General features: G+C 42.3%; 1 protein-coding gene across 1 annotated transcript; it reads left to right on the plus strand.

The window, feature by feature from the left end:
* Positions 1 to 2,056: 2,056 nt before the first annotated feature.
* Positions 2,057 to 7,908, plus strand: LOC133927404 (putative disease resistance protein RGA4). Its single transcript, XM_062373865.1, has 4 exons — positions 2,057 to 3,069; positions 3,719 to 6,948; positions 7,295 to 7,389; positions 7,527 to 7,908. Exons 1-3 carry the CDS (start codon positions 2,252 to 2,254, stop codon positions 7,321 to 7,323), a joined length of 4,077 nt encoding a protein of 1,358 aa, XP_062229849.1. The 5' UTR covers positions 2,057 to 2,251; the 3' UTR covers positions 7,324 to 7,389; positions 7,527 to 7,908.
* Positions 7,909 to 12,869: the final 4,961 nt, after the last annotated feature.

The raw sequence follows: 12,869 nt of genomic DNA on the forward strand, positions 1-12,869 counted from the left end.
TTTTCGCTAGCTTGCAAAGTCTGACTACCTCATCATCATATAAATAGGGCTAGGATGAGCCTTGTGACAGAAGCCAACGCTATTCCTTCCCCTATAAGCCACCGCACGTGAGGCTTCAGCAGCAAGACTGGTGGCCTTCTTCCTGTCCATCCATGGCACAGCATTTCCTTCCACTGCAAGCCAATACTCCTCGGTCTTCCGCATCAAGATTGGTGGCCTTCTTATTATCCAAGCTAGATTGAAGTGGAGGCCACGGCATACGTTCATTGCAAACATTCATTTCTATCTCCGTAATTGCAGGGGCCGACACACACATTAGCGCTCATATATTTAATGCAGCAATCTATTGCGCAAAAATTTTTTATTCCGAATAAATAATTTCCGTGACACTAATTTATATTGTACCATTCAATAGCCGTTGCAACGGCAACATGTCAAAAAAAATTGCTAGGGTGGCGGTTATGGCTGTTGGGAAAAAATCAATTTAATATAGGGGAGAGAAGATAGTAGATGAGATATAGAGTAACTGCTGGAGATGACTGGAATGAGGGAAGCTGTAATAATGATAGGGGATACTGTAATAGTATTTTTGAGGATAAAAATTTAAAGTAGCTTCTGGAGATAACCTCAGACCAGCTGGATGTACTCATTACACTAATTATTTATGAGTGCCCGAGGTTGAGGTCCCTGGGTTGGGAGAGCTCCCAACGCTGGAACACCTTTATCTTCGGGAATGTGAAAGCCTGACATCATTGCCCAATTGGCTACCAGCATACTCATCTCTTTGTGATCTTACAATTAAAGATTGTCCTGGTATAAAGTTGCTTCCTTCCTACTTGCATCAACGTCTGGACAACATCAAGAAGAAAAGTCTAGATGCTCGTTACGAAGGTACCCACCGAACTCAAGTCCCGTTGTTTCAGCTGAAAATTATAAAAATCAGTTTATAGATTATAAATTGTAAAAAATTAGATTGTAAAAATTACATTAATATTATAAATGAAGACAAGATTTGTTCTCAAAATTCGACCATCTCATAAAGAAGTACCTACGTCTCTGTTGAGAAGATCACAGAGCCGGACAAACTAGTGTTCTTACTCTGATTGATCTTATCTAGAGACGCATGTCACCGCTAAGAAAAGAATTCTCCGTAACCAATTTCAGCTTCAAGCAAGATTGTTATGCATGTATACCACTAAAATATTTTAGACTATGGATTTGAATTTTAAGACTACCCCTAACGGATTCCCTTCACGGTCAGATTCCCGTCGTGAAGGGATTTTCGTTCCCTTCAGCGCTCCCAACGGTTTCCCTTCACGGTTCTCTTCACGACGGGATTCCCAGGGTCATTCCCTTCAGGACGAGATTCTCTCTCCTTTCCCTTCGCGATTCCCTTCGAAGGAAAGTTGTTGGAGATGAGAGGAAATAAAGGGAATGAGAACAGAGAAGAGAATCAGGAAGGGAACGAAATGAAGGGAATATGGTTAGGGATAGTCTAAATAGATGTTAGTGATTGCCCTATATCTTAATATGAAATATTGTATTACAACCAATTCACATCTAAAACGATACTTAAATTGTCTCAATGAATAAACATGTGTTTTGATCTTTACAGGTCGAAGATAAAGGTGCCTCATCGCAATCACGATGCTCTCAGGAAATGCTATTTTACTAAACTTGGCTAATTACTTTTCATCTTAATGGGTAATATTAGAATGTCCCCATGCAACTTCTAAGTTGCATTGTAATAATCGTACTTTAAGTATGAACATTATAGCGTTAACTATGTCATACCTGTATATAAAACTTCTTGTAATATGTCCATTATCTTTATAACTAAGTATGGGACTACTAATTTCAAGTGGTCTTTGAGTTTAATCGCCTCTTTTCATTACCGAGCTGGTGAGAGGGGAGCGGGGCGGGAGGTTTGGGATGATCGGACGGTTGTAGAGACGGGCGTCACAAGCAATGGCATCCATAACTGTACTGGAGCTGTCATCATCGGTCAGGGATCACTTCCTTCCGTGTCTTGAAAGACTAAGTAGTTGCATGGTGTGAGAGCTTGTCAGAGATTCTGAGCCTTCCCCGTTCCTCAAGGTAATAGAAATTCGCAGTTGCGGCAATCTACAACTCCTATCAGGCAATCTAGACCAATCAATGCTCAGCGTCCATCCCCATTTTACTCCAAAGCACTTCTCCACTCTGCAATTGTGTTCCCTGTGTGTTCTTGTGAGTTCTGACTGCAGCTCCAATGGCTGAGCTGGTGGCTAGCATGGTGGTCGGGCCACTGGTGTCCATGGTGAAGGAGAAGGCGTCCAGCTACCTCCTGAACCGGTACAAGGTGATGGAGGGCATGGAGGAGCAGCACGAGATCCTGAATCGCAAGCTTCCTGCCATCCTCGACGTCATCGCCGATGCCGAGGAGCAGGCAACCCACCGTGAAGGGGCAAAAGCATGGCTTGAGAAGCTCAAAACTGTGGCATACGAGGCAAATGAAGTCTTCGACGAGTTCAACTACGAGGCGCTCCGCCGCGAAGCCAAGAAGAAGGGGCACATCACCAAGCTCGGCATGGGTGCAGTAAAGCTCTTTCCTACTCACAACCGTATTGCGTTCCGTTACAGGATGGGCAACAAGCTTCGCAGGATTGTGCAGACCATTAAGATACTTGTGGATGAAATGAATTCTTTTGGATTCAAATATCAACGGCAAGCACCAGCATCTAAGCAGTGGCGTCAGACGGATTCCATCATTGTTGATCCAGAGAATATTGTCAATAGATCCAGAGACGAGGAGAGGCAGAAGATTGTTAACATCATAACTGATAAGGCCAACACTTCAGATCTCACGGTCGTTCCCATCGTTGGGATGGGTGGGCTAGGCAAAACCACCCTCACTCAGCTCATCTACAATGACCCTGATGTCAAGAAGCATTTCCAACTTCGGAATTGGGTCTGCGTGTCAGATGATTTCGATGTTTGTAATCTTGCTAACAAGATCTGCAACACCTCTGGTGAGAACAACCTAGAGAAGGCACTGCAGAAACTTCAGCAAGAACTCCACAGAAAGAGGTAATGGTAGACAAAATTCAGTCAACGTACACTCTTTTTGTGTCACACATAAACATATACATTTTTCTTCTCTTTATTCATCCTCAACTTACATTATAAGGGTGTTTCCATTAATATAGCTAATTAGTATATATAAGAGTTATCCATGTCACCTATTGATAGCACAATAGATAACATCGTCAAGGATTAGCTAGAGTATACTCTCTAAACTTCATATGGGTCCACGTGTAATAGTATGCTAAATTATGTATTCGTCTTGGAGTACATGAATAGACCGTGTACTAACTAGTAGTTGACTTTTATCTCTCTTGGTGTTGTCTCTCCTCTAAGTAGTTAAAAATCTGATGTTGATATATAACCTTATAGCTAGCTAACGTGTATTGTTAAAGTCTTAAAGATGCCTTAAAAGCCATTAGGCTCAAAGACAGCTTAAATACGAAAGATAACAACGCTACCAACTAACAACCCAATAAGGAATAAGGACACGAGCACCCAAACTAACCATTTGCTTAACTCTCCTGCATTTCTGCATTGGACCGACAACCTGCCAACGACTTGGAATTGGGCACCACACACCAAAATACTAACTTGCAAGTTGCCCTCTTGGACATTGCACATCTCATATATATGAAAAAATTATTTCTAACAGGTACCTTCTTGTACTGGATGACGTTTGGAATAAGAATATCGACAAGTGGGAGAAGCTGGAGGCCTGTCTTAAACATGGGGATGTCGGCAGTGTCGTATTAACGACAACTCGTGATAAAGAAATAGCTAAACTCATGGGTACAGTTCAAGACCATGACATCACAGTTTTGGACAAGAAATTCATACATGAAATTATTGAAAGAAGAGCATTCAGTGTGCAAAACAGCAAGCCAGCTGAGCTAGTTAAGTTGGTTGATCAGATTGCAGAGAGATGTGCTGGGTCTCCATTAGCAGCAAAAGCATTGGGATCTGTATTACGTAACAAGACTACTGTGGAAGAATGGGAAGCCGTATTACAAGGAAGCAGCATAAGCAATGATGAGACTGGAATTTTACCTATACTCAAGCTCAGCTACGATGACTTGCCAGCTGACATGAAGCAATGCTTTTCTTTTTGTGCTATGTTTCCCAAGGATTATGAGATTGACGTGGACATGCTTATTCGACTATGGATGGCCAATGGTTTTATCTCAGAGCAAAAAGGAGTACGTACTGAAATTATTGGTAAACGGATTTTCAACGAGTTGGTTTCAAGGTCATTCTTCCAGGATGTGAAGGAAGTCACGGTTGACGAAGATAAAAGAAGGCATGGTTACTGTACAAGAAATGTATGTAAGATCCATGACCTCATGCATGATGTTGCATTGTCTGCTATGAAAAAAGAGTGTGTTTTTAGAACTGAGGAAACTAGTCAAAGTATTGAGTTGCTTCCAAATACTGCTCGTCATTTATATTTTTCATGTTATGGATCACAGACACTGGCTATTTTAAATCATTCTATGAAGAAAATGTCTCTAGCTATCCAAACACTGATGGCTGGTGGATATATGGATGAAAATTTGCAGCATTCATCAAAATACAGTTCTTTGCGAGCATTACAACTCTGTGCTTCGAGTCTGCCAATGAAACCAAAGCATCTGCATCATCTAAGGTATCTTGATCTGTCAGGAAGTTCTATCATAGCACTTCCGGAAGATATAAGCATCCTATATAATCTTCAGACGCTAAACCTTTGTGGCTGCGAAAATCTTGATCGACTTCCCAAGCAAATGAAGTACATGACTGCCCTCCGTCACCTCTACACTCATGGATGTGAGAAGTTGAAGTGCATGCCTCCGGAGCTTGGACGACTCACCTCCCTTCAGACACTTACATATTTTGTAGTGGGTAGTGGCTCTAATTGCAGTAATCTTGGAGAGCTGCAGCATTTAAACATTGGTGGTTCACTACTGCTAAGTCAGCTCGAAAATGTGACACAAGCAGACGCAAAAGCATCCAATCTTGGAAATAAGAAGGAACTGAGAGAACTGTCGTTAAGGTGGACAAGTGGTAAGGAGGAGGAACAACAATGTCATACGGTGCTAGAGGACCTCAAAGCTCATGATGGACTGCAGGCTCTAATGATATATTCCTACCAAGGCACCACTTTTCCAACATGGATAGGTATGTTGCAAAACTTGGTTGAGCTTCGACTGCTTGATTGTAGGAAATCCAAGCAGCTTCCTCCATTGTGCCAGCTACAAGAGCTGGGACTTCTTCATTTGGAAGGATTACAAAATTTGCAGTACTTGTGCATCGGTGGTACGTCCTCCACTTTCCGAAAACTGAAGGAGCTTAAGATAGTTCGTCTGCCAGATTTTGATAGATGTTGTGAGGCAAATTTGGTGGCAGGAGAGCAAATAACATTTCCTCAGCTTGAAAAGTTGTTTATTGAGCGCTGTGAAAAGTTCACTGCATTACCAGAAGCGGCATTGCTGAAAGAATCGTATGGTGGAGGAGATTATACAATGGCCCGCTCAGCATTTCCAGAATTGAAGGAGCTCCAATTGATAGAATTAAGCAGCTTTCAAAGCTGGGATGCAGCCCCTGGAATTCAAGTAGGACAGCTAATATTCCCTCTGCTTGAAAAGTTGTTGATTAAGCGTTGTGAAAAGTTCACTGCATTACCAAAAGCGGCATTGCTGAAAGAATCGTATGGTGGAGGAGATTATACAATGGCCCGTTCAGCATTTCCAGAATTGAAGGAGCTCAAATTGATAGAATTAAGCAGCTTTCAAAGCTGGGATGCAGCCCCTGGAGTTCAAGTAGGACAGCTAATATTCCCTCTGCTTGAGACTGTCTGTATTTCGAAATGCCCACAGTTAACAAATCTACCTAAAGCACCAAAGCTCAGAGTATTAGAGATAACTGAAGGCAACCCACATATGTACCAAAGCTCAGAGTATATGACGTCATTATCCACTTTGACATTGGGCATCCAAGAAGGAGAAACAACAAGTGTGATTGATCTGGTGGACGGCAAGGAGAAATGGAATGGTAAATCCCCTCTGACAGGTATGGTGCTAATCGGGTGCAACTTGTTCTTCCACTCAAGTGCACTAGTGCTGTGGCCTTGTTTTGAGCAGCTCCAAAGTCTAGAAATTCAGAGTTGCGATGCGCTTGTCTGCTGGCCGGAGAAAGAGTTTCAAAGCTTGGTATCCTTGAGGAGGCTGACTATTTGGGAATGCAATAATCTGATTGGATACGCACAAGGTCCTGACCAGCCAGCATCATCCAAAAGAAGCCAACTTTTGCCCCATCTCGAGTATCTACAGATAAATGGTTGTGCAAGCCTGGTAGAGGTCTTCAACCTCCCAGCGTCTCTCAAGCAAATGCGTATTTGGCGGTGCCGTAAGCTTGAGCGCATATTCGGCGAGCAACAGGAGAAGCCAGCATTAACTCAAGGGCCTAGCACTGACGTCATGGCAGTACCGGAGCTGTCATCATCGGCCAGGGACCACTTCCTTCCGTGTCTTGAAAGACTAGAAGTTGGATCGTGTGACAGCTTGTCAGGGGTTCTCAGCCTTCCCCCGTCCCTCAAGGAAATACGAATTGGCGATTGCGGCAATCTAGAAGTCCTATCAGGCCAGCTGGATGCACTCATTACACTAATTATTTATGATTGCCCGAGGTTGAGGTCCCTGGAATCCTGCTTGGGAGAGCTCCCAACGCTGGAATGCCTTTCTCTTTGGAAATGTGAAAGCCTGACATCCTTGCCCACTGGGCTACCAGCATACTCATCTCTTTCTCATCTTGCAATTCGAGATTGTCCTGGTATAAAGTTGCTTCCTTCATCCCTGCGTCAACGTCTGGACAGCATCGCGTATAAAAATCTCGATGCTCGTCACGAAGGTACCCACCAAACTCAAATCTTTGCAGTTTCAGCAACAATTGCATAAATCTGTTCATATGTATTATCCTCTTCGAGCTGCGTCAACGACGAAATTTGGACTAGCTGAAATTGAGGGAACCAATAGATTTTTCAAAGCTGTTCCTTGCAAACTTCACGGCGGATGCACAAACTACAAAGTTTACATTTTTTGTGTTTTTGTTTCAGAAAGAATTTGGCAAATTTTTGTTCAGTTTAGTAACCATTGTGCCATATACTTTAAGACGCGATACTAGATTCTGTTTGCAGTACAAGTTTTCATGGTACTCTTAATTTGTATGGATAAATCCTAACATCGGCTATGACCAGGTGCCAAGCTATTGAAACCAAAGACATAGAAATACGCCGTCTCTAGAAACTAGTGAGCTAACAATAACCCAAGTATCAGGAAAGTTACTAAGCAGGTTTGTAACATCGACATTTATCTAAATCCCTCCATTTTAGAGGCTCTGATGTAAGTTGTTGAATTTCTCTTTGATATATCACTATTTATTCTTTCATCTTTTTTCTATTGATTGTTGATTGTGTATGTCTCTTGCAGAATTGTTCCAAGACTAACAAATGGTGATGAGATCAAATGGAATGGAGATGTAGAATATATTGCTCACTGGCATAGACAGAACATCTCGACAAAGATTTCCCCCATCCCGAAACATAATCTGACAAATTAAAAACATATAACATGTAAGTTACAGTCAAAAGACCATCAGAGATTTATTTGTGCAAAACAAGTTCATCCAAAAGAAACATATTTAGATATGTGCCACGAATTTGCAACAAGTTAGCTATATATGCTGGTTTATCCCCATGATTAGGAGCGTTGTTATGCATTTTGCATATGTGTTGTAGGTATCATGATGCTTCTTTGTAACTGAGCTTGGAGAAAGATTATATTATATTTGTGGCTATTTACTTCTATTATGTTATTCCCTATTATTTGACCCCTTGTTTGTCCTTCCTAAGCGAACCGAATGGTGGCACCTAACTTTTATTCTCTCGAACAGCTATTTTCCTTTTCTAACAACACCTCGGCCGCTATTTTCAACTATGAGTTAGTTTTCCCTTAACATGATTCGAAGCCTTTCTTTCGTTTGAAAAGGAGGCTGGAGTGCTGCCAATAGATCAAAGAACATGCCTTTCCAGGTTCAGTATAACTTACCTTGGTTTTAGTTGTAGTTGCTTTGCTGCAATTTTCAATTAGTCTTCTATGCAATTTTTAGTGGATCTAATGTTGGTTTCTATTGATCAATTAGTACTGTATGCAATTTAAGTGGCTCAAAGGCCAAAGCATTTTGTGGTGAAGGCAATCAAATTGTGCTGATTAATTCCCTTGCAAGCACGCGGTGTCGTTTAACATGGAAATTTTAGTACCGTAAAAGTGTCCGTTTGAATTACCCAGCTAAGTGAAAAACGAAATTTTTTTTTTTTCCGAACGCGCAGAGGACTGGAAGTCATTATATTAAGAAGAGAAAAAGTCTGAATATAAAACCGAATCGATAGCTGGGATAGTTATAAAATACATTCGCGCCACGGAAAGAAACTAGGGACCTAGACAACACCTCATGAAACAAAGAAGAAATAAAGCAACCTAGACAATACATTCACCCCACGGAAAGAAATGAAAAATATTATGAAACAAAGAAGAAACTAGCGACCTAGACAATACATTCGCGCCACGGAAAGAAACGAAAAAGATTATGAACGAATAATACTAATGAAACAAAGTTTACTTTGGAGTAAAACGATGACAAAGTGCGACGCTTTGTACAGAGAAAATGGCCTACTTCCAGGTAACTGAGATGCCCTGCCGATACCTTTCAAATTCCATGGAACATGCCCTGTGATTAATAGTTCATGGCAGTACGTCATATGATGAGCATTGTAGTGTACTAAAGTGCAGCCACTCAATTCTGCTCAAGAACAGAACGCAATCCATAAAAAGAAAAAAATCATTCTCTCATGATGAAATGTACTGTCAAGAACAACTTTACATGAATACTTCATCAAAGGTAAACAAACAAATTAAAAAATTCAGAAACACAAAAGAAAATCTAGACCAAATTAAAATTACAGAAATTACTTGATCATAAGATGATGTAAATCTGGAGGGAGATGTCTCTACTCTCTACAACAGGTTTAAATAGTGGCGTCTTTTACGGATAAGAGGTGTAATAAATCTAGGCTGTTGATTTTTTTTGAGACATAAATTAATTAAGAGATTAAATAATCTATTAACCGGCTATTTCCGGTTAGCATTGGATCCCAAAGTCTCGCGTTTTCCTGCGCCGGGCGCTCGCTTCAATCCCCTTCCCTGGCCGAGCGTCGAGCCCATGCTTCTATCCTCAAATCACGCATCCAGCCTCTCAATCTCTTTCCTTTCCCTGGCCCCCTCCTGCGACCGAGCCGATTTCTCTTTCCAATTTCGTTCCCTCTTCCGGAAATCATGGGATACGATCCCGCGGCGGCCTTATCGGAATGTTGTTTCCATCTTGCGCACCTTGCGTCCAGGAGATTGATTGGGGCAATCTCGTGCACCTCGCGATCGCTGCAGCAACCAGGGGCGTCCTCGTCCGGCCGCGGCATCCGGTCCTTGCGCTTGCTGCAACAGCCCCGATCGCCCAGTGCCGCACCAGAGCCGGGAGGCGCGGCCCTTGTGTGCAAGGCAGGCAGGGCAGCGCTCCATGCTTGTGCGGCAGTAGGGCGGCGCAGTTGCGTGCGGGTCCGTACGGGGAGGGGAGTGGAGGAAGGGGTGGCCGCTGCGATCTGGCGGCTTCGCCCTGCTCTACGACAAGTGCGGGTACGGATCCTCTGTCCGCTATGCTTGTTCTATGCGCCTTGTGTCGGGTTCGTAACTCCCTGTGTTCCGAATGGAGTGGTTGGATGGATGAATTAGTTGATGCCTTCTTCTTCTCTTTGCGTTTTTATGCTTTTGCCACTTTGTCCCCTTTTTTTTAAAAAAAAGATAATTTGACCCCTTAAAAGTGCGGCGATTTGTGGATGATTCTTCGTAGTGATTCCAATAAAGGTATCCAAGTGGGCTGATTTATGCGGAAGCACCGAGGCGAGGTGAAGCGTGTAGGTTAGAAAGTTGCGTTGAATCTATTGTCTCGAGTTTCGACTGCTGCTTGCGTGGGTATCAGTTAGATAGAGCAATTTGGTGGCAATTGATCGGGGAGAGTTCGCCTACGTTCAAGCTCATTTGAGATTTCGGTTACTTAGAGCTCTACAGCGTATCACCGAAAATCTGAAGTACAGTGACATGAGCAAATGTGCAGGTCATATCGGAATTTGCCCCAATGAGCTCTGACCGGATTGATGTCAGGGATAATTGGATCAAAATCGCTGCACGGTAAAAGTGTGTATGTCAAATCTGTATGTGCTATATGATCCGATCAAAATTGTTGCTTGGTAGTGAAAGTTTAGCTTTAATGATAAACTGGTTTTGAGCATCAGCTGGGGTGTTTCTCGAGTTTCTTTGCGCTATCTCAAAATGCTAGATTTCCATATGAGTTCTTACTGATGTAAAATTCCTTGAGATTCTTAAATTGATTTGTTTTCTTAGAATTCTGTAAAAGGAATCGATGTGTCTGAAACAGGTAGAGTACTGCATACCTATTGATAGTTGATATTTTGGTTCCTATGAAATTATCACATTACAAACCGGGCTACATTTGATAGTTGTGTTGTTCACCTAAATTCTTTGCAAAAGGAGAATTATCGTTTCGATGCAATGAAATAGGCTAAATAATTGGAGCAGTAGACTAAATGAAGAGTTCAGCTTAGAATTTGCCCTATGCGGTCGCCCACCATGCACTTGCTCATCTACAGCCCTGATTGGCACTCTACACCTACAGTCTCAATTTGTGTCGTGCATTGAGAAGTTGAGTAGCATCAAAGAGTACTCAAAGGTAGCATTATCTTATTTCACTATGTCGTGACTAGGAACATAAGAGTATAAATTATCTTAGTTGACTATGTCAGTACAAATTATGACAACGTTTAGATCTTTAACATATAGGCTTTACCGATGAAATGAAAGTATTGTTTAATAAACTTGAAGTATACAAGCTGCACACAACCTAAAGTGTTATCTTCGTTTCAGATTATTCAAACATTCGAAGAATTAGTGAACTGTAGGGCTGTGCTGTGAAAAGATGGTATTTTCTTGAGTTCATTATGTCATGTGCAAGGTTTATAGAGGGAGAATTTTTTTAATTTGATATATCTTCCTTTTCCGATCTGTTTGTAACTAGGCCCCCACCGTGTGTATTCCCGGGAAATTTGTTGCACTATGCAACAAGTTGAATGAGGTACCCTCCATACTGCTACTCTATAACATCCATAATGTGATATTTCCTAAGCTAAGACCCCAGTCTGGCACGCTATGATTTCTTTTTTCTGATGATCTGTGATTTTACGGTGTGAAAACAAAAACCCTACTTCATTTGATGTTGCCATCTCATGGTTGTGTGTATCGATGTACTTGTGTACGTATCACAGGTTCATCTGAGGGTTATGTTTAATTACTATCTCAACACGACATCTGAATTGTGCCAATGGGTGTGGCCTCCTTATCTTATTTGCCATATTGAAGAAATTTGGTTGTCTGGTACCTTGTTTCGAGCAGGCAAACTGGTGGCATATTATATCATCTTTGTTTCCTGAGTATCTAACTTTGCTCTTCCTTAAACTGAAGCCCTTATTCCTGACAAAACTATTGAAAAGCCATATTGCCATCAGTTCATTTGCAACAAACAAATCAGCCTATGGTGTCGTTGCCATCTCCTGCCTCGCAACAAGGAAGAACGCGCCGATTCCTAGGGCCGGCAGGGAGGTCGCTGTGCCGCGCGGGCGACGGCGACACATGGGGCGGGGAGGGAGGGTCAGCGGGGGTGGGGGTGTCGTGCTGTGCTGGCGGCGGCAGCGCGTGTGGCGGGGAGGGATGGCAGGCGGGGGGGGGGGGGGGTGGCGAGCAGCGGCGGCGGGTGGGGCGGGGTGGGAGGGCCGGCGGGGGGGGGGGGCGTCGTGCTGCGTGGGTGGCGACGGCGCGTGGGGTAGGAAGGGATGGTAGGCTGGGAACAACACCATACGCATCCTAAAACAATTGTTACATTCACATGATGTGTGATACACTATTATATGATGTACAGATCGTTAGATTAAGCTATGCCACATGTGTGGTAATACTAAAATTTCTTACATGCTATCATATGTAGTGTACACCTTATGAATCATCACATGTTATCTTTCCACATTTAATAATTAGAGATTAGTCATGCCGCTCATAAATTATGAAGGAACTTTCAGTCACAAAATTTAGTCAACATATGCAGTTAGTACATCCTATCACATGTGTACATCCTATCACGTGTGTGCTCATACGAACCTTCCACACATGCGAGTGGTACAAATGAACCATCATGTGTTTCCTTTTTTTAACTGAACCATGTGTTGTACACACGTACTAGTGCTACACATGAATGCACATATACGTTGGCACACATGAAGCTGCACACGTGATTTTTTGATACGAGTGGTACATGTAGGAGCAAAATCCGATTGAAAAAAAAATCCGGTGGGAGCAACCATATGTGCAAAAACTTTTCAAAGGAAAAAACAACTAATTTATAGACATTAATTGACTTTCCAAAAGAAAAAAATAATTATTATGGGTGACCTAGGTCACTAGCCATTGCGTTCTAACAAGATGGACGGTACACAGTTCTTTGGATGTATTGTAAAATTTACCTTAAATAGTACTAATTTAAAATGTTATATTTCAACAAGGAATATCAGTGCAACCTCAAACAAAGGGAAATTGCAAAGCAGAATAACAATGCTCTATGTTCTCATCGAGTTTCAGCTACAGCAAAACTGAGGAAAA

This window comes from Phragmites australis, chromosome 8, assembly GCF_958298935.1.
Source record: "Phragmites australis chromosome 8, lpPhrAust1.1, whole genome shotgun sequence".
Taxonomy (NCBI): Eukaryota; Viridiplantae; Streptophyta; class Magnoliopsida; order Poales; family Poaceae; genus Phragmites; species Phragmites australis.